At 50.0% G+C, this 25,216-nt stretch overlaps 6 protein-coding genes across 6 annotated transcripts; 4 read left to right on the top strand and 2 right to left on the bottom strand.

Annotated features, from left to right (window-relative positions):
- Positions 1-34: 34 nt before the first annotated feature.
- Positions 35-3,266, bottom strand: LOZ57_004082 (uncharacterized protein; the record flags this gene model as incomplete). Its single annotated transcript, XM_049253128.1, has 5 exons — positions 35-1,196; positions 1,251-2,340; positions 2,397-2,436; positions 2,491-3,068; positions 3,125-3,266. 5 exons carry the CDS (start codon positions 3,264-3,266, stop codon positions 35-37), a joined length of 3,012 nt encoding a protein of 1,003 aa, XP_049107991.1.
- A 7,462-nt stretch (positions 3,267-10,728) lies between these two features.
- On the bottom strand, positions 10,729-11,526 carry LOZ57_004083 (uncharacterized protein; the record flags this gene model as incomplete). The annotated part of the gene is made up of 3 exons (XM_049253129.1): positions 10,729-11,306; positions 11,364-11,484; positions 11,524-11,526. The coding sequence occupies 3 exons, from the start codon at positions 11,524-11,526 to the stop codon at positions 10,729-10,731; spliced, it is 702 nt and encodes a 233-aa protein (XP_049107992.1).
- An 822-nt stretch (positions 11,527-12,348) lies between these two features.
- GAL7 (galactose-1-phosphate uridyl transferase) lies at positions 12,349-13,540 on the top strand (the record flags this gene model as incomplete). Its single annotated transcript, XM_049253130.1, has 3 exons — positions 12,349-12,562; positions 12,613-13,375; positions 13,429-13,540. The coding sequence occupies 3 exons, from the start codon at positions 12,349-12,351 to the stop codon at positions 13,538-13,540; spliced, it is 1,089 nt and encodes a 362-aa protein (XP_049107993.1).
- A 1,441-nt stretch (positions 13,541-14,981) lies between these two features.
- Positions 14,982-16,095, top strand: LOZ57_004085 (uncharacterized protein; the record flags this gene model as incomplete). Its single annotated transcript, XM_049253131.1, has 2 exons — positions 14,982-15,158; positions 15,232-16,095. 2 exons carry the CDS (start codon positions 14,982-14,984, stop codon positions 16,093-16,095), a joined length of 1,041 nt encoding a protein of 346 aa, XP_049107994.1.
- A 950-nt stretch (positions 16,096-17,045) lies between these two features.
- Positions 17,046-20,263, top strand: LOZ57_004086 (uncharacterized protein; the record flags this gene model as incomplete). Its single annotated transcript, XM_049253132.1, has 4 exons — positions 17,046-17,265; positions 17,318-18,853; positions 18,922-20,101; positions 20,155-20,263. The coding sequence occupies 4 exons, from the start codon at positions 17,046-17,048 to the stop codon at positions 20,261-20,263; spliced, it is 3,045 nt and encodes a 1,014-aa protein (XP_049107995.1).
- A 3,510-nt stretch (positions 20,264-23,773) lies between these two features.
- Positions 23,774-25,095, top strand: LOZ57_004087 (uncharacterized protein; the record flags this gene model as incomplete). Its single annotated transcript, XM_049253133.1, has 8 exons — positions 23,774-23,778; positions 23,844-23,964; positions 24,009-24,170; positions 24,227-24,292; positions 24,374-24,495; positions 24,556-24,794; positions 24,843-25,020; positions 25,068-25,095. 8 exons carry the CDS (start codon positions 23,774-23,776, stop codon positions 25,093-25,095), a joined length of 921 nt encoding a protein of 306 aa, XP_049107996.1.
- Positions 25,096-25,216: the final 121 nt, after the last annotated feature.

Consider the following 25,216-nt stretch of genomic DNA (forward strand, 5'->3'; position numbering starts at 1 on the left):
ATAAAAATAAAAATAAAAAAAGATAATAAAACTATTAATTCTCATTCTCCAAATTCTCATCAAGCGACAGCAACCCCAGGGCGAACGTCACGGGCGCGCCCTCGGAGACGGTAACAAACCGCATGGACTCCCGGGCCTTGGAGACGGGGCCTTCGCGGTTCTGGGCCTGGTAGGGCACGACGGTGCGTTTGTACGGCGGGCCGCGGCCGATCTCGAAGGCCTTGACCCAGGCCTTCTCGCAGCCCGAGGCCACGGAGGTCGGCGACGTGCCGCCGGTGATGCGCGCGATGTCGCGCAGCTTGGCCACCGTCCACGCGCGCTGCTGCGGGTCCACGTACTGCACGCCCGCGAAGAACAGCGGCAGCATCAGCTCGTTCAGCACCCCCACCGTCGTCGGGTGCGGGTTGGCCGTCGCTACCCCCAGCTGTTGCTGCTGCGTGTGGTGCACGCCCGCGGCGATCCGCCCGATGAGCTGTGCGTACTGCGCGGTGCGCGGCGCCGCGACGCCCGCGGCCATCATGGAGGCCGGCGGCATGGCTGGGTGTGAGCGCTCGAGGATGATGCGCGCGGAGTAGTAGAAGGCCCAGATGCAGGCGACGACGTGGGTGCGGTATTGGATCGCTGGTCCGAAGGGGCTGGAGATGAGCGGCGCGCCGTCGGGAGGTAGCGGGACGAATCCCGGTGTTCCGAGAGCGTTCTTGAACTCCTCGCATGCGTGCAGGATCTCTTGCCATTCGGCTTCGGCTTCGGCCATCATCGAGTCCAGGTCGTCGCTGCTGTCAGACCCGCTGGGGGAGGGCGGCGTGGGATACACGTTGCTTCCAAACGCCGATGGTAGTCGAATAGGGCCGGAAGGGGGAACCATTCCGTACATGGGAGGGCTGGCATCACGCTTCGCTGTGGGCGGCATCTTTGGTGGCCCAGTTGGGGTTTGCGGGACGCCGGGGGGAGCGCCCCTGGGAGGACCCCCTGGAGGCCCAGGGGGGCCTCCCATTCCTGGTGGGAAGAAGTTTGGCGGAGGCCGCCATTCTCCGCCGTTGGCTTCTACGGCTTTCAGCTTCCTCTTCCTATCTTTGGAAGCGAAGGCGCCAATTCTTGCGAGGAGGAGGACTAAATGGTCCATAGAGCCATACGCAGCATCGAGACGGCCAACGCCAGCTCTTGGCGGGCAGTTAGCCCATCGATCATACGAAAGCCTATGATTCGTTAGCTCAGGATTTGCTAAAGAAAGGGGTTAAGGAGTCACATACAGCAGTCCGTTCCCACTAATGAGACTATGAAACGTATCCTGCTTGCAGTACCACCAATAGAGATCGGATCGAACCCGATAGTCATCCACGTCTTTTGGCGTTAACTCGCGTTTCGGCTTCGTTCGGCCACCGGCAGCAATCTCGCCATATTCATCGTAGTTGATAGCTCTCCCCGTTATCGCGCTGACCAGCCCCACGTCGATATCGGACTCGAACGCGGCGAAGATGTCGTTTTCGAAATAGCTTCCCAGAAAAGGCGCCGCCGATCCGGTCCACAGACTCTGCGAATTCTGCGACCAATGCTGCGCCCTGGCGTTCGCTCTCATCGCACGAATATCACGGGTCATCCGGGCAAAATCCATGTCTCGGATTAAATGCGTCGCTCCGGCCAGATGGCTGTTCCACTTCTGGTGTTCGGCAGCCATGACTTCGAAAAATCCCAGGAGCAAAGTAGCAGCGAGCGTTGGAACCTGCTTCCGACGGTGGGGCAAACCGACGGCCTTGCCCACCTTTCTCAGGGCGTAGTGGTAATGGCGAAAGGACGCCGTCGGAGGCTGATCCGCCATTCTGGCCATGTTGAGGCTGCTGAATGCCAGCATCGCCTGGAGCAGGCCCTGGTGCTCGAGTGCCATGGTGGGAAGCGTGTAGGTCCATAGGCTTTGTTGCTCGGGAGGTACAGCCCCGCTGGACATTGACGCTGAAGGTATGAAAGGATGTCGTTCGAAGATCGATACTGAAGGCCCTACAACGGTCATGAAATGGTGGAAGATCTGAAGAACCTCCGGGTCGAGGAGAGGCGAGGCAAGAGGAGACGGGCGATAGGTAGAAAGAAGGTTTTCGTAGTTTTCAAAGGTGTGAAATTGGCCAACTGTTGACATCAGTTGGTAAGGAAGCATCTTCCCGGCATGGCCGTACATGTCGAAGCCCGAGGGAATCCCGGACTCCATCAAGTCATCATCCGTGTCGACATCGTAGTATTCGTCGCTTTCAGCGCCAGGATCAACATCCGGTTTTATTGTCGGCGCGGTTTGAGCTTCATGGTTCTCACCCGCACCAGCGTCCAGGTCAGGCGGAACGTAATGACGAGTATCTGGAGGGAGCTTAGCGAGTCTTATATGCTGATATATAGAAAATTATTACCCATACATTGTCCAGGATCGCCTGCGGATAAGGGAGAAATGTCCGCCTAGGCCTATCAGCGCCGGTTCAAGCCAGGTACCACCAGAAGAACGGAACTTACATGACGGAAAGAGGTGAACTGGGAGTCGTAGAGGGACTGGTAGCTAGTATCCATGTGTTGCAAGCCTGTATGGCTGCTGTAGGCGCTGTCAGGTGGATAGCTTTGGTGTAAATGGGCCGCGCTTTGTTCTTGGTAATCCGTAGGCAAACCATGGAGGCCATGCTGGGACTGCATGTACTGGGCCGCATTCCACGAGAACCGGTCGTCCTCGAGGAGCGGCTGCGAGGGCATATCATGGTGATGGAGGTGGTGGGACGCAACACGTTGCGCATAGTCATGCCGGACGAAACCATCGGGGATGGGGCCGTAGCCGGAGGGTCGGGGTGCCAGAGGCAGAAACGGCCTTGCGCCCGAAGGCTCTCCGTGATGGAAGGCCTGGACGAACTGGCGGTTCAGGTAGGCGTGGTCCGCGGCAGCGAGGCCTTGGGAGGCGGAGATGGGGCCGAGGTGGGGGATTGGGCCAACGGGGTCTCTGAAGACAACGCGCTGGCCGTAGCCTTCGCACTCTCGTTTGGATTTGATGCAGTTGTTGCACCGCGGCTTTTCCTCTCCACATTTTATCCTTCGTTTTCGACACGCTAGAGGAGTTAATGACGGGGTATCTTTGGGACGAAGCAGAACGAAAAGCACCTACTCAAGCAGCCAGTCTTGGTTCGCTTGCGCGGGCCTTTGACCTTGGTAGAGGTAGCGGGCACAGATGTTTCCTCTGCGCTGTCGCGCCTTGCCGCCGAATGCGACTCCATGGGCTCCGACTTGGTGGGCGAATGGTCGGCCATGGCTGTGGCGTGCAGTCACTCCGGCGCCACAAGACGATGAGTAGCCAGGTGGAGGCTCAACGGTAGCGGGCAACTAACGAATCAAGAGAGAAGAAACAAGGTCCTTGGGGGAGGAGGAGGAGGAGGTAGAGAAAGGAGAGGAAATTCACAAGAAGGGAGAAACGAAGCGAGCGCAAACGGTCGGGGCAAGTCTAGCGTAGGGAACCAAGCATCTTTTGAAGGCGACCGGAGATATACACACACATACACACAAGAAGAGACAGACCGACGGGCGCGCAGTGGGGAAATCGGAGACACTAGTTAAGCTCAAGATGAAATCGCGCTCGAGCGCGCACACACACGCGCGCGCAAGAAAAGTTGGAGAGATTATTATTTTTTTGTTTTCGCAGGCCAGCCAAGCAGCGCAGAATCAAACAAGCATTCAAGCGCACTCCACCGTGGGCGCGCGCATGGGTGTGTGCGTGGCCCAACCCCCAAGACAGGTACGCGCTCGATACGGAAGTTGGAGCAGCGCAAAAGCAAGCAGGCCAGCAGGCAGGCCTGTCGATGGATTCGTCGGCGGACGGGGGCGGTTGTAATGGTCAATGGGCTGGGAGAGAGGAGGGGAGAGGTCGCGAGGGCGCAAAGCAACGGTGGTGCCGGCAGTCAGTTAGTTAGTTAGCTAACTACAGGATCGAGGAGTGGCCGGACGGCCAGATGTTATTATGGCGAGAGATCGGACCGAGAAGAGGCCGCGGGAGGTCGCTCATGCATATGTAAGGGCTGCAGGCGGCAGAAGCAGGCTGATGGAAGGCGAAAAAGAGCAGAAAAGCAAAATGATGGGGGGGGAGGCGCTATTAGGGAGCAGGCGAAAAAGCAAAGCGGCGAGCAAACAGCGGGCGCATGGGATGATAATTAAGGCCGGCGATGGTGGAGGTGATGGGCGGCGGGGAGAGCATGGGCCCGGAGTCAGTCACGATCAGGGCGGCGGAGAGGGCGGCCGCCGGCGGGCCACTAACTACGACTGGCGGGCGGGCAGAGGGAGGATGGGGACCAGCACGGCGAATGACGGGGCGCGGGCGGGATGGAGGATCAGATCAGATCAGCACAGGACGGGGATTATTAGTGAGCGGGCTAGGGCAACGCCAGCGTCGCAGAGCAGAGCAGAGCAGCGCAGCGCAGAGTAGACTCAGTAGAGTAGAGTAGAGCCCACGCGAGGCGGCGGTGGTGATGGGGTCAGGGCAGCGACGAATACGGGCGCTGCATGGGGGAGACGACCGGCCAGCGACCGCCTATTAATAGCCTGGCCGGCGTTGATATCGACAGCTAACGAGCTTACTAGCTAGCCAGCCAGCGCTGCGAGTTGCCGCGCAGCGGTTGCAGCGCATGATACGAAGCTACGCCCGCTGCACCTCAGTCAACCATCAGTCTGGTATTATGGGGGCCAAGGACAGCGAAGAAGGCGACAAGACGTCTGTTGGGAGCCCTTCAGCTTCACCAGCACACCCGTCTCACAAGCCCACACAAAAAAAATCAAACTTCAGGTCTGTTCCAGGCCAGCCCAGCCCAGAGCTGCTACTGCTGCTTTGCCGCGGTTCCACTCTGCTGAAAGCCTATCGCTCGGGCTCGGCGCAAAGGCGATGCCAACGGCTTGGGCGCATCGCTGCTCTGCCCACCACCACCACCGCCGCCGCCGCCGCTGCAAGAACGACGACGACGACGACGATTACGACGATAGCCACCTGCCTCGCTGCGCGGTCTTCTGCGCCCTTTTCCTCTGCAGCGTGTCTGCCTTGCCGATAACTTTTGGACTCCCGTTTTAACCTTCACGCCGGGCAGACCAGACTTTTTGGCCACCGCCGGCCCAGGGTTTTTTTCTCTGGGTCCCGCCGCAACAAGAGCCCGCCGTCAGTGGCCCAGCGACCCAGCCTGGCGTTGATAAAAAAAATTAAAAAAAAATCAGCCCACCCGTTGAACTGTCCGCCCACAATCAGCCCGGCCGGTTCTCGCTGGCCACCGGACGACAGACGGTGTGTATGTCCGTGGCCATCGCAACTTACTAGTCAACTACATGCGTCCAGCTGGTCATCGAGAAGTTTAAAAAAGGAAGCCAGTCGTGGGGTGTGCGTTGGGCGTCTTCAATAATAATCGTCAATTAATTTAATTAATCATACCGGCCATCCGAGCTAATCCCAAGCACGCTACGGCGTCTGCTCAATATGCCCATTATTATTACCCGCGGATGATGGCAGGATCGTCCCCGCTTTCTCTCTGCAGACTGCTGAACACTCTGTCCGATCTTGGGGTCTGTGTTCCAACTTCTCTGTGTTCCAACTGCTTTTTTTTTCTTGCCTTCTGCCTGAGAAAGTACCACACACCCCCCTGAGGCCCGAATCGAGATCAGGCGCATAGAGTTCTGGTTAGCCATCCCATTCCGCGGCCCCCAGTAAGTTCCTCCACGGGAGCAACCAATAGCTCGGGTCCCCGATCAGCATTGATTATGCCGTTTTGACACAGCCGACAACTCTGATCGGGCGGTGGCTTCGGGGCAACGCTTGTTCAAACATGGTAGCAAAATCGCCCCGGATCAAGTTCGCTCGGTCAGACTCATTATTGCCATAGATATAAGACTTGACCATGTGCTGTCGACGCTACTGGATCACTTATTTCTGGCCAACGATACGAAAAAGGAGGTGCATCACAGAGGTGTGTGGGAAGCTAGGATCTTGCTCGTCATCTCAAATCGCCCGTCGCCCGCTGCATAACCTTAACAGGTGTTTAAACCGGGGCTCGGCCAATCAACGGCGACACCCGTGCCGGCTGCAGGAATTTGTCATAGATTGTGGGCTATTGTCAAGGTGATTATTGTTGTCGTTGATGGCCGGGCAGCAGAAGGATTATTGGCCGCTGAGCCATATGATCAAGCCTAGTCAGTGGGCCAGTCGTAGGCATGGCTACAGAAAAGGACGCTCTAGACACGGACACGCAGCGTGCAGTCAGAAAGGCCGCGGGATCACCTTGGGCCGACAACATTGAGCTGCACGAGCACGGGCCCCTGTCGCGGCAAGCAGGGGAACTCCACGGCACTATGCAGTTTTTGGGATTTGCCATGGGCCAACCCATGGCGCTTGCGCTGGGGCCTGGTCGCATTATTTACGAGGGGCGCCGCTCGTCTTGGGTCCCCTTTTTGCTATCTTATCGTGTGGCTCGCACGCACGCTTCACGACAAGGCATTCTATTGAAGTTTAGCCACACGCGCAAAAAAAAAAAAAAAAAAAGACCCCGGGCGGGCTAGCGAACCCGTCTTATCATTATTAATTCTTATTTAATTACCCCAAGCAGCCGATCGGTCGTCCTGCCGTCGCGCCCAAGCCACGACGAGATGCGCTGCATAGCGTCGATGCCACACTGCTTCCGTTTTTAAGGTTTGCCCCAATTTCCTCACCTTGCTCGTGCAGATCTCCCTGTCGGATAAGGGACCGCAACCCTGTCGCAGCAGCAGTACCTCCCAGCCTTTTTTGGGCCTCAATCTGGACACACCGTCGGGCCCAGGCGCACTCGGCAGATTGCCTTGCGTGCGCCCATTTGTTCTGCGCGTAACACGTATCTGATAACCTAAGCTGCCGCCCGTGGCAGCCTACACAGAGTGAGCTTTCGCCGCGGCCTGCCACACACTCACACACAGCCAGCGGCGGCGGGAAAAAGTCGTGCCGGCTGGGCGTGTTTGGCGCGTATGGTTAGTTAACTAACTACCTAGTTGGCTGACTAGCTAGCTCACTACCCCACACGCCCACCAACTCTAATTAACTCTATCACGCCCGCCACCAACACGCAGGCCGGCCAACGCACGGCGGTGGAAACGCTTCACTCCAGATAGTTATACACCGCGTTTCTATAATTATCTTCATTTATTATTCTTTGGCTGCCGATCACAAGAAGGGCCAGGCGGGCGTCTCTCTCTTCTTGCATGCAGCCTGCCTGCCCACGCCCGGAGAGCCACATATGCTGCAGTAGCCTCGAATTCAGGCATGCCGGGGAATCAGCCACATAAGCTTTTTTTTCCCTTCCTCTTCCCCCCCTTTTTGTTCCCCCGGCCGGGCCCTTGAGCACAATTTGTCCTTTATCCAATTTTTGTCTAGCCGAAATGGTCGAATTAGGAATAAGCAGAGGTTGTTGGCCCGCTATGTAGCAACCCATGTCGCGTGGCGCCAGGGGCTCACGTGCTGTTACAATCTTGAGGTGCTGGGGGGGTTAATCGGTTTTGCGCCGTTTGAGTCTTTTTTTTTTCTTTTGGGGACCAGGCTCCTGCCTGCAGATTATTGTTGGTATCAAGGCACCAGAATGCCATTGTTGCTAGTTATTCTTGCGCTTTGACATGAACCCTCAAAAATGCAAGGAATCTTGCCTGCTGTGAATGGACGTCCCCACCCGTCTTGCTTTTTTGCTGTTGGAGAAAACAATAATAATAAGAATTACATACTCCGTACGGAGGACATCAGCATCATGCGCTACATCCGAGACCCCAAATATGCCCTGCCGCCTACGTTGGGGCTCCTGGAGTAGCCTTCCTTTTGCTCCATCGACTTTCTTTTTTAGCTGCTGCTATTGTTGCTTAGAGCCTTTGGCACATGAAGATTGGCCCAGCAGCGTACCATCTGGTGCCGCTCAGCGGAGCCGCTGCAACCAAAACGTTCTCACTACTCCCACTAGCCTTATATACATACCCTTTTTTTTTTTTCACCAATGATCACCCGGACGTTCGAAATGCAGAGCTTGTTATTTTATGAACATGATCTGGAACGAGTCCCTCGCTGCACGCGAATCCTGCGCTGCAACTTTTCCCCCTGCACTGTCGCGCCGCCGGCGCCGAATCAGCGGAGGGGTTACGCTGCGTGATTTTTTTTTGTGGTCCAGAATTCCATTTCCATGGTGCTCTTGAAGGGGCCACTACTACTCTCCTTGTTATTGTGATCTGTAAACTAGCGGGGCCCTTTCTGTGCCTATGAAGGGGCGCTTTGAGGCCTAGATACCAAGACATGGGGATCCCACGCAAGCACCGTCTAGCTTGGAAGGATGGGGATGAAAAGAGATATACAAACTTGAGGCAAGGCTAAAGTAGTGAAAACCGGCGGTGAAACATACACAGGCGACGCCTGGGCACCACCCACTTTGACGATGGAAAATTCAAAGTGCTTTTTTCTGCTTCCAACAGAGCGGGGTCAAATATGCTTTTCTGAACTTACGAAGTTGGAATTCTGTGTCTGACTTTTTGATTGGTTTTTTCCTTTTTTTTTTTTTTTTTCTTTCTTTATTGTCTGATACTGAGACTCATGTACTCATGCCCCCATCCAATCATTCCCCCGCCACCCTACACCCAACATTCTTGGGAGAAACAAATCCAGCAACTGAACAGGCACTATTGATACATGAACCGTGGCAAAGATTAATAATAATTATAGCGGGTATGGGAAAGACGGAGCGAAGGAAAGGCCCCCCGCGCTTAGCTCGGGGCTCGGAGCAACCGTTCAATCAATCAACTGACCGCCCGTTGTTAGCCTCAACCGGCGCGCGCGCGCCTGGCAAGTTTACGTAGTTATGTGCACACTACTACACGCCAGTCATTATTAGTGCGACCCACCACCCACGTTGGCACCCCAAGTCAACTATCATCATGATATGGTTGAGGCTGCTCTTGCTATTACTATTACTATTATTGCTGGGTGAAATCCCGGTTTTCAAAAAAAAGGAATGAAAGATGCAAGGGGGGCACGGGGTGACCTATCCCGGACACTATAACTATCTTTTCCACGTGGGATGTGAATATTATTTTGAGAATAATGTGGATTTGTTGGCGGTGGTGGTACTGGGGTGCCACCCTTGTTCAACTGCTGTGGTTATTCCGCACAACCCCCCTTCTCTTCCAAAATCCAGAATCCGCATCATCCTTCGTTCATCATGGGTCTTGCAAGTTCTCCTAGCTACTCTCCTCCGATTCCTCCCAGGTGACCTTGATACGCCCTAATTTCCCCACGGGATGACGGGGACCCTCAAAGACACTTTGACAGGCAATTTCAAGGAACCTCTGTTCGTGTGGTCGCCGCGTTGTTCTTTTTTGAATATCACTTTCAATCCAAGGCCTCAATCGCGTGTGCGACCCTCACAGTCTCAGTAAAACTTGACTCTTGCCAATCACTTTTCTTGCTCCACGTGTGGCTCTGAGCTCTCTATTCCCCCGACCTCATGACCACAGGGTGGAGTGCAGCTCAGTTGCAGCTGCATTATTGAATCTTGCCTGATAATTATCCAGATGTTGTGTCAAGCCTGGGGTTTGGTGTGATTTTCTTGAGGCCGAGACGCCTGTGCTTGTCGCCAACGCTCCCCTCAAAAGTATCAAAAGGATGCCCAGTGGACGCTATCGATGTCAGGAGGCGCGGTATATATTTCATTCATGGCATCTTTTTTCAATCCAACACACTGACGATCGTGTGAAGGGAAGCAATGTTGATGAACTCCGAATGTATATCTGGAGCCGCGATGGAGACGGCCATCCAATATTACGTCAGGGATGTTCTCAGCCCCACTACGCCGGAACTGCATTCCCAATTTGGTTGGCAACCGAGCTTTTTTGAATGTTTAATTTTTTGGTAGTTTTAACACTTGACTGCGATAAGAAAGCCCATCGCCGACAGTATTATTCTCCGATACTTGTTCCTCGGTTATCCGAGGCAGGATTGCTATTGGGGTATATATGGCCGTCCTCCGTTCCAAAGCCCGCGAATCCCGTTGAGTACACTAGTTCACTAACTAGTGGGTGAGAAACAACGTCTTTTGGGTCTGGACAAAGGATCGGCCTGCCGGTTGGCAACGTTCGAGTCGTCAGCGACTCGTGTTACCCACTCGAGAAAATATCCGATGGTGGACTGCTCAAGTTGGAAGAACATTTATTGTTATTGCCCAACAATTTTTATCCGCGGCTGACCCGCCACGTCTGTGTTCAGGCCACCTACAAGCATGCTCGTGTCCTCAAGAAATATTGATACTATTGCGAGACTACATACACAACCTTGGCTCCTTGTTGCCGCACTTCTCCACTTTGCCGTCCAAGGGCATTTAGAAGTTGGCAACATTGTTGTCTTGATCGCCAGTCTAAAAAACACTTGGAGGTGTCGCAAAGTGGCCATATGACGGGCTGATTGTCACACATATAACGAACTGTGATACCCTTTTTATCTACCTGTGTCCGTTCCCAAAATAGAGAAAGCCGTTGTATCCTGCTGTCTCAAAATTTTTGTTCAAAGAAACCCATTCCCTCATATCTCATTTTTGTCTTGTCCAGATCCATAATATTGATTTTGCTACTCTTTATGCCCCCGTGACTCCATTTGGAGAGTTCTGTAACCTCTCCACGATATGATGATATGCGGGTGTCCATATATTGTTCGTATGGACACTTCGTGACCACAATTGAAGTGAGAATTGCTTGTTATGGCACACAATACTCGCTCGGATAGACACTGGTAGCCTTGAACACAAGGCTATCTTTGGCATACTTGATTGCTTCTGCTTCGATTTTGTCGATTACCTGCTCATTGGGCTGCAGGCCGATGATCCCACTATCCGCCAGTTCGTGGATGGCCGCCATAACCCAGTTCTTGCAGCGAAATTCCTTTCGCACCTTTGTTTCCCGGATGCGGTCCTTGTAGTACTGCATCCACGTATCATTCACGCTCTCGACGCTGCCAATTTTCAACACGACGACCACCGCGTTGTCGGTCGACACGTCTTGATTCTCCATGACGAACTGCCAATGTGCCCCCCTCAAGGCTTGGTGGTATAAGACACCCGTCTTTTCGTTTCGAGCAATAAAAAGCCCCCAGTGGAATGCACCAGGACTACCCTGCTCCCAAAGAAGTAAATATACTCCCTTCGGGTCCACTCTCACACCAGTATCTGTCTTGCTATCGGTGCCGTTACACTGCAGTTTGGAGGGTATTCGATAGGAAGGCATTATGTTTGGCTCGCAGAGAGATAGTCCACGGGACAAGTCTTCGGTTCGGCGATCTAGGTCACTCGCAAGTGATGTTAGGGACTTGAGAAGGACGGTCGCTCGCGACATACCTCTGCCGTATTCAGCTCGTGGACGGTAGAGGAGGGGTTTTAATGTAAGATATTGTCTTTTTTCCTTTAATTCCAGAGCGTCGATAGAAGTGCTATTGAAATTCCGAATAGAACAGATTTCCTATTGTATTATTTCCAAAGAGATCGAAACCAGACATACCATCTTTTGTTAAACGAAAGACGTTTGGCCACTTAAAAGAGGGATGGCAATCATAACTCCACATCAAGGGAATCAAGCTTTCTTTTGATGATTTATCGAGATCTGGGGCCTAGTTTTTAATATATCACATTTCTCTACTCGCGGACTTCGACTGCGCTATACCCGGGATTGATAGCTAGTAAGCGACAGGGTAAAAGGCTTTCCAAACCGGTATTATCGACCAGGGCGATATTGGCTGAAGAGGCAAACAATCGGCCGTGCGGACGATTTCATTGGCTTCGTGTAAGCTCGCTACTCTTAGCATTTCACATAACTACTACAAAGATCTTCGTATTGGTTGGCAGTTAGTTCACTAGCTGGTCCGAAGTTTTGTCCGGAATTTGGGGCGGCCCTCCGACTCTCTTTTCATCCGCAACTCGTCCAGAAAGGAACATTCTCGTAAGCTGGGAATCCCCTACGGAGGAATAAGCGGTTCGGACGAGGTAATTATGCGTTCATGGCGTAGTTAGTTGCATTTGGGTCCAAAGCCTTAGCTTTCCCCTACGCAACATGTTGTTCCTGGCACGTTCTGACCTGGTGACGTAGTTGGGAGTGGGGTTATCAAACCCACATTCAGCTCCCTCCTTGTTTTCAACCATTATTCCATATAATTCTAGAAATCTAGTCTCTGCATGACCCCGGCGATGCGCCATGGCCAACCCTGTCCTGGATGATATTTCCCACCGAAGATACAACATTTTGCGAGGCACTCACATCTTGGTATCTCCACATCGCACCAAGAGGCCATGGCAGTGAGCATAACCCCCAGATAAGAGTTCTCAGAGGATGTTATTGATACCCAGTGCTACTAGGGGGCAGCAAGAATCTCCATCAAAAACAACCTTACCATCCTATGATCCTGCTTGCTATCTGTGTCCAGGCAACAAGCGTGCACAAGGAGCTCAAAATCCTCAATACACAAATACTTTTGTTTTCGTGAATGATTTCAGTGCTGTCAAAGACGACCAGCCAGAATATCAGCCTCAATTCAATGAAAATGGTGTGTAGTAGTTGCCACATCTCTTAGGATAGCGGACTTAATAATTTCAGATCTTGCATCGACATTTCTCCAGGCAGATGCGGTGACTGGACGATGCTATGTTCTTACTTTCTCAGCAAGCCATAACCTTACATTGGCAGACCTGTCTCCCGAATTGATCATCCCAATAATCAATGCATGGGCCGATATCTATATCACTCATCTCCCATCCAGCTCACCTCTTCTAGGCATTTCTCAAAATCCTCTTTCGCCTGGCTCTCCCGCATTGCAAATCTCAAAGCCTGCTCGGCAATACCGCTATATGCAGATTTTTGAAAATAAAGGAGCTGCTATGGGATGCTCGAATCCACATCCTCATGGGCAAATATGGACAACAAGTTGTCTGCCTGAGGAGCCTAGCATAGAGCTTGAGCAACTAAAGAAATATCGCCGGGAAAAGTTGAACAGACACATGCTCGAAGATTATGCTTCACTAGAAGTAGAAAAAGGGGAGAGAGTGGTGTTTGAAAATGATACGTTTTTGGTGATATGTCCCTGGTGGGCAATATGGCCTTTTGAGACAATGATCCTCAGCAAGCAGCATAAACGGTCTCTTACGGATCTGGCAACAGCGGAAAGGGAGCACCTAGCTGAAGCCATCGCGCAGATCACAAGAAGATACGACAATCTTTTTGAGACTCACTTCCCCTATAGCATGGGAGTACACCAAGCGCCTCTGGATGGTACTGAAGAGGAAATAGAAGCTTCTCATTTACACATACACTTTTACCCGCCCCTTTTGAGAAGCGCAACCGTGAGGAAATTTTTAGTTGGGTAAGGTCTACTCCGTAGGCACCAGTTCTGTGACTTGTTAACAGATGTGGCAGGTATGAGCTGCTAGCTGAGCCTCAGCGAGATATCACTCCAGAGCAAGCTGCAGCACGACTGAGAGCTTGTGGAGGCGAGCTATACAGGACACCCACAGAAGGCTCCAGTTAAACAAGGGATGCAGAACCTCGGCCTGACTCTCGCAATCGCCCCTGGCAGTATTATGCACCGTCATCCTTCAATGATAAAGGACACTTGTTCAAACTCTCATACGAGGCTCAGTCGAGGTCCTTGCACCACGGACGGGGGCATAGTTTCGAAACCTGTGCAAAATTAGCAGATGTGGAGATATGCCAATAGAAAAGTGGGCGTAATTGCTGGTTTGAAATACAACCAGTGAATACAGCTCAGTAATGGAGGAAAAGCTATTGAAAGCCACTCTTGGTTTCTATTTTAGATTTTTTATATTGATCTTGGGCTGATTGATGGGGAGAAGCACCCAGGCTACGAAATTTCAGTTTTTTTTGTTTAGACCGATAAAGGCGTGGCCTGTTTTAGCATCGAGCAATACAACTATAGAATTGCCAGTCCACAATGAGAATTTATACCCCTTTATAGCAGCTTAGTGTCGTTGAAATTGATGTTATAAGCTTTTGGCCCAGGTCGAGGCTGCTCTTCATAAAGCAAAGCCTTCCCCGCTGGTATTTCATACCATTTCGAGAAGAAAATACCAGGGAAACAGGATAATGTACATAGTTGAAGATAAATCCGAAATGGGAGAATATGTCGCGGTTCTCTTGATCGTATTTGTAGAATGGAGATTTATATAAGGAAATTTCTATTCCCTTAGAAATGCCAATATCAACGCAATCATCGCCATTTGGCCTACCCAGAATCATTTCAGATACCACTCTTTTTGTGTAAACATCCAGGCAAAACTAGCACTGGCAACTATCAACGGGCTCAAGAACCTCCCCTGTGCCTTGGCGCTTCCAAATGCCAACCACTCGCTCACGAAGTGTGCCAAAGCAATGCCGTACGTCCACATCGCCAACTCGTATACTGGCTGGTTGGAGATGTGGTAAGCCGCGTAGAAACGGACGACGGAGGAAAGAAAGGTCCAGGTGCCGAATTTACGGGAGGATAAAGGAGTGACGGCCTGCGCGGAGTAGAGTTGGCCAGTGTAGCTCGGGTTGATGTAAGCCTGTAGAGTATTGAGAGTTGATACGATGGAGACCTGGTACAGGACATGAGCTTCTTCAGTCTTGCTATGGAGTTTGTAGCTGGTGTTCAAGGGGGGTCTTACCAGGAGAAGCCATTTGGGGAGAAAGCCCTCGTGCTGCGGTAAAAAGGAGGCTAAAGACATATTGCAAGATGCGTTGACAGGAAATAGACAGTGTGTATTAGATAGGGTATTATAATAGTCTAACTAATTGTTACAGTGGAAGTCTGTTGGGAGCTGAGCTTCGCTGAAAAAAAGAAGTTCTCCTGACAAACACTGCGAAGTTTGGTTGAAGCTCAGTGTCCACAATTTCGAAGAGTCGAAGGAAGCTCAGCTTCACTCAACTCCAGAAAAACCAACCATCCGCCAAACGTCCAAGAGAACTGTACCATGTCGCATATATCCCTTAAAAGCTGCGGCCTGGGTGAGGGTTTCCAATTCGACATTTCATCCTGTCAGACAATTGCTGCAGCCCTGGTCTTCGCCGCTGGCGGTCTGTTTATCACCACCAGGTGCCTCAGCTTTCTTCGAGCTCTGTTCAGTATCTTCATACTTCCTGGGAAACCGGTATGAGGTCCAATCGAATGCCCTATACTACAGGAAGCTTGTCTTATCATAATACTGATTGCAATCAATGTAGTTAAGCAGCTTCGGCCCGAAAGGCAGCTGGGCCCTTGTCACCGGTGGCTCAGATGGCATTGGAAAGGAATTCGCCTTGCAAATTGCCCGTAAGGGTTTTAATGTCATCCTCGTTTCGCGATCCGAATCGAAGTTATCGGCTGTTGCCTCTGAAATTACTTCCGCCAACCCTACAGTCCTTACCAAAACGATCTCAATGGATTTCTCGAAGAACGACGATGAGGACTACGAGAAGCTGAAGGACGCAATCAAGGATTTAGATATCTCTATCCTCGTTAACAATGTTGGACTGAGCCATAGCATTCCTGTTCCTTTCGTTCAGACACCAGAGAAGGAGATGAAGGATATCATCTCAATAAACTGCACAGGCACTCTACGCGTAACGCAGATCGTTGCGCCAGGCATGATACAAAGAAAACGTGGTCTCATTCTGACAATGGGGTCATTCGGCGGTCTCCTTCCCACACCTCTCCTCGCCACATACTCCGGCAGTAAAGCATTCCTACAGCACTGGTCTACTTCCCTGGCCTCTGAACTAGAACCACATAATATTCACGTGCAGCTTGTGCTTAGCTACCTTGTCACATCCGCAATGTCCAAGATTCGAAGGACCTCTATGACGATCCCAAACCCCAAGTCGTTTGTTCGGTCGACACTGAGCCACATCGGCCGGAGCGGAGGCCTGGCGACGTACTCACATACCTCCGTGCCGTACTGGAGCCATGCACTCATGGCATGGGGTATCACTTCGTTCCTTGGTGCGATGAGCAAGACGGTCCTTGGAGTCAATAAAACCATGCATGAGTCCATCCGGCGACGGGCACTACGCAAAGCAGAAAGAGAGGCAGGGAAGAAAAGTCAGTAGAAACTGTGGTCCCCCTTTGTCAGATTAAACAGTCTATTATATTGTCTCTGTTGACGGGTTGGGCGGATACTTCTTATAAAATCATCTTTAAATATTGCATAGGGTTCCTTTAATTCTGGGCTTAACCGTGATATATTTCTTTGTACTCCGTACTGCCCATGTTGACTGGTCGGGTCTCTCTTTGATGACAGGTGATCAGTGCACTTAACACTGCTGCCTTTCTTACCCTAAGGTTAGGTATAGAACATGCCGCATCCCTGGCTAGCATCGCATGTCTTGTTTATTTGATAGACGAGTGAGCTATTCAAAGCATTGGTCTGCCCTTGGGAACGTCTATTCCATAACTTGCTTCTGGATACTGAAACGGGGAACTTACGGGGCTCAGTGGCATGACAATCAGGCAGGGTATGTATATGAAGAGTATTCAACATATTAGATAGCCCTTATCTTAGTTAATTCAAGCTATATAGCTGAGTCAAAAGTCTTACTGTAAATATTTTATATCTATCTTTGAATGTTTTGTCAGTACTCCGTACTCCATTACTTCTCCGTAGTTAGTCATTGAAGCCGTTTTCCCCACCGCGTACAGAGCAGTTACCTACCTTCACATAATTTTGCACCTATAAATTCGGTGTAAGCTTAGGATTGAGTATGTAACTACGGAGTAGTTATGTCCACCCAGCCCGACCCTAGCACGTGCATTTCTAGCCTAGATATGACAATCCAGCTTGTGCTACATACCTAACTCGGTACATACTTCAGCTCGTGATATTTCTATACTCCGTACTGTTGGTTTCTATTAACTATGTGGGCGTTGAAATTCAACTTCAACAATGCTGCTACCTCCCCACCGTTGCCTACTCTTTACAGCTCCTGAATCGCGACTAGCCAGACAGGTTGATAATCCCTAAATAACCTCCGCTCGTAATGCTACGCAGCGTTGCGCAATCATGTCAACACTCTCAGGCTGCGAATCAGAAAATGCACATTTCATACCCGTTTCGCTGTTGTCGGAGGCGGAAGACCCGTTTTCTGGCCATGGGCCATCACGAGGCTATCGACCGGCGACAAGGGAGTCCAGTGCGAACACAAGTCACAGCTCTATAGATGGAACATGGGATAGTGGCTCTCACCCGCGAAGGAGTATTGTAACAGAATTGGGTCAGAATGGTGAGTAAATCCATATACACAATACATGACGCTATATTGACGACTCTGGAAGCCATATCTACGCTCCTACGGCCGCCAATATTATGGACTGGGGTTCCCCCTCGCATCGCGATCCATTCAACCTCACAGAAACCACCCACATCTCGAGACATACCTCCCGTCACTCTCACCACCGTCCTCACTGTCGATCCCTCAACTTTCAAAGAATACCTGCGCGACCTTGGGCCCCTTTTTGACACTTTTCAGCACACGAAGCTCACGTCCGGAGAAAGCGGCATAGAAAGATTTTATAAAGACATCTCCGCTACTAAAGGCGAGGAATGTATGCCGCGCAAAAGGCGGAAGACGAGCCCTTCGAAGCACGGCCAGACTGAACTCCCACCACTATCTATCATCCCCTCTGTGTATTTCGATAAAAATTTCCGCCTTGAGAATCCGCGCATTTTCGATGTTGTCAGTGAGCACGCGGAAGTTTTAAGACCGCCACTTTCCATATTTGGAGACCATGACAAGGGCGTGAATGGCGCTGCTACAGATAATACACCACATCCTGCTAGAAAGACGCTTACTACCAATGCAATGTTACAAGAGAAGCTGTCATGGTATATGGACAATGTGGAGATACACCTGATTTTTTCGATTTCGCAAGCGTCATCTTCTTTTTACGCCGCACTCGACTCTCTTCGTAGCCTCCAGGAGGAGATAGCCAACTCTGTCAAAATTCTACGGAAAATGAGGAAGCATCTTCGACGTTTGGACGAAGATATGGTAGTGCACAATCTGAAAATTATCGGCTTGAAGAGAAGGCGAGACAACTTGAGAAAACTCGGTGACGCTGCCAAACAGCTTCAATATGTCCTCAACGGTGCTAATCATTGCGAGGATCTCGTAGACTCTGGGCAGCTAGAGACAGCCGTACAACACATCTCCTACGTCGAGCATCTTGCATTCGGAACACTGGATGCGAATATTAGCCGGGAACTGCACTGGCTTCTACCGGACCCATCCATCAAGCTTATCGATCTGCGAAAGCTACATGCTCTTGGGGGTTCATTGCAAGGTATTAAACAGCTTCGACAGCGGATCTGGAAGGGTTATGAAACTCGACTATTGAACATTCTTTTGTGCGACTTGCGCAGACATGTGTTCATTGTACCATCGAAAGGCACTCTAGCGCACTGGACGGATGCCACAAAAAGCGCACGGGGCGCTGGGGGTGTCTCCATGACGAATACAGAAAAGCTACGGGAACAACTCATCCCTGTTATACAAGAACTTAGCCAGTCTCAGCGTTTAGTTGCGGTAAGTACCTTGATTCGCGAAGCTGTCATCCGAGAGATGAAGACTCTTATCTTTCAACGCCTACCAAATTCTCCTAACGACAAAAATAAGTCTGTTATGTCTGTGCCCACGCAGGCCAGCAGTCATCATCTGACTCAACAGGAAAGGTTGAGCTGTTTGTCTCAGAATTTGCGTGCTCTTAGTTCTGAGGACGCTGAAGCGTTTTTTGTCAAGGTCTACTGCGGAATAGGTGAGGCGTTACGGAGACTTAGTGTACAGATCAAGGTTCTCCTTGATATCACAAGCGGTATAAAAAAATGCCAAGCACTATACGCACGCCCGTTGAAACCCTGGGAAACAGGGCTAATTTAGCAGATTATTCGCCGAGCGTTTCGGCTTGTAATGTCCAGAAAGAGACGACTCAAACCCTTGACTTGTCATGTCTCCTTGTACAGGCGGTAGACGAGACACAATCGGATATTATTAAAATGCTGCAAGCGAGAACTGAGCAGACTGTTCGCCTTGGGCTGGCTAGTTTCTTGAGCCACGTCAGGTTGAACCTTCTATTTGTCAGCGAATGTGAGGTAGTTTCAGCAAACTCTGGAGGGGCACTCAAAGACATTGTGTATAACCAAGTTGGTAGCTTTATCCGGCTTCTGCATGAAGCGGAAAAGCAAAAGCTGGTACAAAAGATGGGGTCTGAAAAGTGGGAACGAATAGATATTAAGCCCCAGGATGCGTTAACCCTGAGGTATATTCTCCAGTCCATGACCACTGACCCCCCCGCATGGCTCGGCTACACGGACGGTAATACCATAGCTCTGGAAACAGGCGAACAGGATTTGTGGGCAAACCCCAACCCCGCAGAGTCAACGAGTACTTTTGAGAAAGAGCCGACATTGGCGACCATTGGTGAGGAGAAGTTCATGCTCACTGATTCCACAGTGTCTGCGCTTCGCTGTATAGAGCAATATGCAATATTCCTAACATCAATCCCCAGCAAGACCAATGAAATCTCGACTGTGTTACTCGATTATATTAAATTGTATAACTCCCTCACCCAACAGCTTATTCTTGGTGCTGGCGCCAAAATAACTGCTGGGCTGATCAATATCAATACCAAACACCTTGCCCTTGCCTCCCAGTCACTGTCGTTTTTCATTGCTCTATTACCCTATGTACGCGAGCTTGTTCGTCGTCGACTATCTTTCACAGTCTCCAGCATAGTGGAATATGACCGGCTGAAAAGCTTGCTCCAAGATCATCGATCTTCTATTCACGACAAGGTCATTGACATCATGAGTTCTCGCACGACTAGTTACATTAAGGAGATGGAGAAAATCAAATGGGATGATCACGATGAGGTACAGAGGAATGTTAGTCCACATATGGAGACGCTTACAAAAGAGGCGCTCACGCTACAGCGAATTCTAAGCAAGTACTTACCAGCTCTGAGCGTGAGGACCATCGTCAGACGAATCTTTGAGAACTACAAGGAGAAATGGAGTAAGGCGTTCGAAGCTGCGTCGATACGAACTGAGGCCGGGAAAGCAAGGTGTGCGCGTCCGTCAAGAGCATGTTGTCGCTGAAAAGTTAACCAATGTACAGGCTTCTGCGAGATGCAGAACTGCTTAAAGCAAATCTTGACAAGATTGACGGTGCAGAAGAGCTCGGTGTACACATGATCAATATTGCCACGGCCAAACAAATCACGTAGGTATAAGCGCGCCATCAGGTGAGGGCATGCCCGCGTCAGTTGGTCTTAAACTTCATACAAAGATATTACAATAACATCTGCCTAAAACAATCTTCTTCCTTGAGTCACAAAGGTCATCGGGATTTTTTCATGGCATTGAGGAGAGGCAGGAAGTACAAAAGAATTTGAAGATAACTTATAGAAATGTCCCTACTCCTGCTCCCGCTTCTCCCAACACCTTGATTAAAGAAAATCAAACATTATTTCAAGCTCCTTTGATAAATAAATATATTGACTCGGACACTTTTAGTGACTAATAACTCGATCACTGCGCGCGCAGCTTCTGGGGCAGGTATTCGTGATGGAAATGCTTGATGGCATATTAGAGTGTATCGTTATAACCCTACCGACTGCAGGATTGTGTATTCCATTCAAGAAAGAGCAGGTGCTCTTTTCACAAGAACATGCCACTCATTACCATATTTTGAAGTTACCTAGCGGTTCGCATTACAGCTACTAGTTCCATGGCCCCAGAAAGTCTCAAAACCCAGTCAAAAGGGCAATTAACCGCCCGGATTTTCCGCATTTAGGAAGGCATACAGCTACCCTGCAAACATTTATCTCTATGAAATTGAATGCCAGTCTTTATGCGTGGACATTCACCATTACTATTCAAATCAATGGTTATAGAGTCTAAGAGGTCTACTTACTGAGTTTGGAGAATTGTGATTGAGATAGAAACCAACAACTTTTATACGTGCTTTTTAGGGTCTTGAGCGTCTCTTCAGTTATCATGCCCTTATTGTCAGCCGGGTAGACTCTCTTATGACACTAGGCCCAATCTCGTACTTAGGTTTTCATAACTACTAACAACAAGAAGTCTGTAGACATTGAAGGTACGAGAGTCCCGTAGGTAGCCTGAATTTAGCTCCCACGATGGTGCTGGCTTTAAAAAAAAAAAAGTGATATTCTCTCGTGCTCCGTTTTAGTTACAAGATTGACCGCATTTTTGAGAAACGCCCACAAGCTGCCCATCAACAAAACGTGGTGATATCACTCCTGAATAGCGTCACATGCAGATCGGCGCACGAAAAACTTTCAAGGGCACCAACATTATTAAAGAGTAGTAGTAGTATGTCGAGAGTACGGAGCAACTACATAAATACTCCATGCTGCGGAGAGGAAGGGCAGGAATCATGTCGCATCTCTTTTCGACTCTTTTTTTTGCCCCGTATCCCCTAGAGCAAGCAACCTCTTGGCAACAGAGGGGGCGTTCTGAAGAATAACAAAACGTGTCGCTTACCAATGCATGCATGCATGTCATGGCAAAGTCTGATGTGCATATATCCAAGTAACTAGCCTGCGGCCTGCCCGCCATGCCGCAACACCGGTTGGACGTCCGATTCGACGCTGGCTGCCAGAAGAGGCGTGCAAAATTATACGGGTTAGCCGTCTCCCAGGCAGTTCGTTGAGACTTATGCGTGTTGAGTCAAGCATCATGCAACCCTTGCGAATTGAGACCACGTAACATCATGATGATCATCTGTGAAATCACTTGTACTCCGTAGTTACACGCCCGAAGCGTTGAACCCAAGAGCCCGTCTGGCACAGAGAAAAGGCATACAGACGCTGATCAAGTAGCATTCGGTATATGCGTAACTATCACATCAGTTGCAAACTTACCGAAACATAATACATACACACATTCCAAGTATTTCTGGCCTGTTCTCGGTGTGCTAGCCAATTGTGGGCATGGATTCCCGGTGAGCCGGCCGTCATCCGATTTTGAAACACGTCAGTGGTCCGTGTTGAGTGCAAGATGGAATGTCCGTGGGAGTTTATGGGCAGAGGTCTCTTCAACGGCTAGGTAGTGCGAATACCTTGCGAAGCGCCGTATCCAGCAAAATTGATGTTATACAAAGGCCTGCGTCGCGGCCTTGCGCTGGACCCATGGTGCTGGATAATGGATTCCTAGATCCCGCTCCTTGGCCGGCAAACCCAGAAACATTTTTAAATTTAAGCCCGAGGAAACGGCCGGCCGTAAGCAGATATAGCGTGTTCGAGCCCCGTTCCTTTCAGCATCGCGTGAGCCTAGACTTCGGTGAGAAAACAAACCCAAAAACAATACGCGCACATGCCGGCAGAGAAATCAGTCGAAGAGGGACTAAGTATCTTATTAAAGTTGGCAGTTTGGGCGTCAAATCCCCCACATTCTTCAGCAATTGTCAGGGAACAAGGAGCAAATCCAACTGAAACCGACTTTGGAATATTGTCTCCACACTCTTGCGCTCCTGGAAACCCCGACGGTAAGTGACTCGCCTCCACAGCCTGGACTCCTTTGCGCCGTCATTCGTCATTTTGTGCGAAATACGGCGAGGAAAACTCTCTCGTTCCATTTAAACCGCTGTTCTCCGTATGTGTGCACATACATACACTCGCTCGTGCCGGGCCTGATTAATCTAGGTTGAGACGCTTCAGCCCGGCACTGCCCGTCAATCTAGCCTGGCTCAGGTGCTTGCATTCCAGGTTCCCAAAACCCCTAATTAAATCTCAGCAGCCTCCCTGTCACTAGTCAACACAAGTAGCTGGGCTGCTGGCCGAACGGCAGCGATCCGCTGGGAGCAGCCGCGCCGACCCAAGCGTCATTTGTTTGCCCAGCTCTATGACGTCTTCTTCCCAATCCTTTGGTTAACCTGCTTGGACTGAATGATGGCAGTGCGGATACAAGAGGCTAAGTTCCCACCTGGAACCTTGAAAGTTTTCCTTTGTCCAGGGATGGCAGCACCATTGTAAAATCTTAATTTTAGATTCGTCTTGAAGGCAAACGAATGACAACGTGTCTGTCATGCCAGATCGCAGAGAGAAGATTCTGGAGAACATGATGAGCCACTGCAGAATTTCCAACCAATACCGCAGGCCAAAAAGATAAGTGCCGGGCTGATCACCTGGCCCCAAACTGGTAATTATACACCTGTTCTGCTGTCTATGTATGATATGGTATCACTGTTCCCATGCGCTCTAGCTTCCTTTGCATATCCATCGCGCCACCGTGCCCTAAATGGTCCAAGTGAAAAAGATAGTCACTTTAGATTCCAAAGGTAGAAAAGTGTGCGGGCGTACCGAAACGCAGCCACCGTCATTGCGTAGACATCGATGATTGGGTATCTCACACTTGGTGACAAGAATATTTTGCGACATTTCTCTTCAAGTTTATATAGATGGGTCGGCTTTTTGAATTTTTAGTAGACCAAGGGTCTACCGAAACTCGGCGTTGTAGAGAACGTTTAGGGCCTCTTTGCTGGACCCGAATATTACTGGTACGAAAGATTTTCCAGGGGGATTCGGGCACCCATTGCTCCCAATATAAAATAAAGGAAGGATTATATTTCCCAAATGGCTCCTACCTGGTATCTCACTCTTACCGTAGCCGCCTCGGCCTATTATCCAAGAGAATGCCTGCAATCATAAGAATAAGAACTTGAATACAATTCGGAAATCCAAAAGACTCTTAGAACTGTTTGTGGAAACAAAATGACGTACCATCCTCTTTCCCTGATAATTGTTGAAAACCTGGCATACTGATAACACTACAATCAAATAGTGATCCGCATTCGGGGACAATCGACCTGGACCAATCCTTTCTCGAGACATTGATGTTCGAAGGGCGTGAATTCCAGAAATATGCAGTTGACAACGATATCTATTTCGGCCCGATTGACGATGTATGTTTTACGGCCTCGTGTCTGACTTCGTTAACATCGCACAGCAAGAAATCGACCGTTTAGATCTACAGCATAGAGTTTTTAGCAAGGTCTTTGATCACCGGCTCATATTTCCACCCATCGATTGTCCCAAAAAGATCCTTGAATGCGGGTATGGCTCCGGGGCTTGGGCTGTGGAAGTTGCAGAACAGTACGAGTCTTGCGATGTGGGTTGGGAAACTTGATCTTCTAATTAATCGGCTGCTGACTTCAAGTGTGGCAGGTAGTTGGAGTGGACATTTCGCCCCATATGAGGCCAGACGATGCTCCTGATAATCTTTGGTTGCAGGTACTTTCTTCAACCTTTCTTTATGCTACCGAAATTTCAAAGAATCGACCGAGACAATGATTAGCTCACTTCTAAGAACAGGTTGACGACCTCAACCGACATTTCACCTTTCGTGCCAACGAATTCGATCTCGTCCACTCCAGACTGGTTGCTGCTGGGATAAATCAACAAAGGTGGCTACGATACATGAGAGATATTGTCAGGTGAGCATACCAAATGCTGGAAATTTATCATATCCGGAATGGCAATTGAAAGGTATCAAGGTCCCTTAAACGCGGCGGCTGGGCTCAGATGGTCGAAATATATTTTAATATTCAATCTGATAGTGGTGCGCTCACGGAACAGCACGCGCTCAGAGAATGGAGCCGGAAGTACATAAAGTCACTGGAGAATGTTAAAGACCTTCGAATAGGCATGAAGCTGAATAACTTAATGGCCTCATCCGGCCTAGTTGATATCGAATCGAAGATGATTCCGTTGCCTTTGTCAGGGTGGTCCAATGGTGGGCTCCCGATTAATCCAGAGCTGTCAGTTACTAACATATAGATAGATCCAAGGATGAGAGAGATTGGGGCTATCAATAGGGATAACACAAAGCGTTGGCTCGAGTCTCTAGCGCTTTATCCGTTCATCCAAAAGCTGCACATGTCCCGTGAAGAATTGGATGCCCTTATCGCTCGAGCAAGGCAAGAGGTAGACGACTCGTCTTTGAGAGCATATGTTCCATTGTAAGCATCCTCTTACAGATCAGAAGTTGTACATTCTGACTTAACAGGTATATTTGCATTGGCCGAAAACCATGAATATGTTGCTGCTGAGTTTCCCAAAAGAATCTTCCTGTTAACTTTGTCAGGTTGGTACTCCCATCGTGTTCATTGAGGTGCAGTCTGATCTGAGGGAATATTGATAACATTGAGAATATTC

Source organism: Ophidiomyces ophidiicola (genome assembly GCF_022830035.1).
Source record: "Ophidiomyces ophidiicola strain CBS 122913 chromosome Unknown scaffold_15, whole genome shotgun sequence".
NCBI classification, from domain to species: Eukaryota; Fungi; Ascomycota; class Eurotiomycetes; order Onygenales; family Onygenaceae; genus Ophidiomyces; species Ophidiomyces ophidiicola.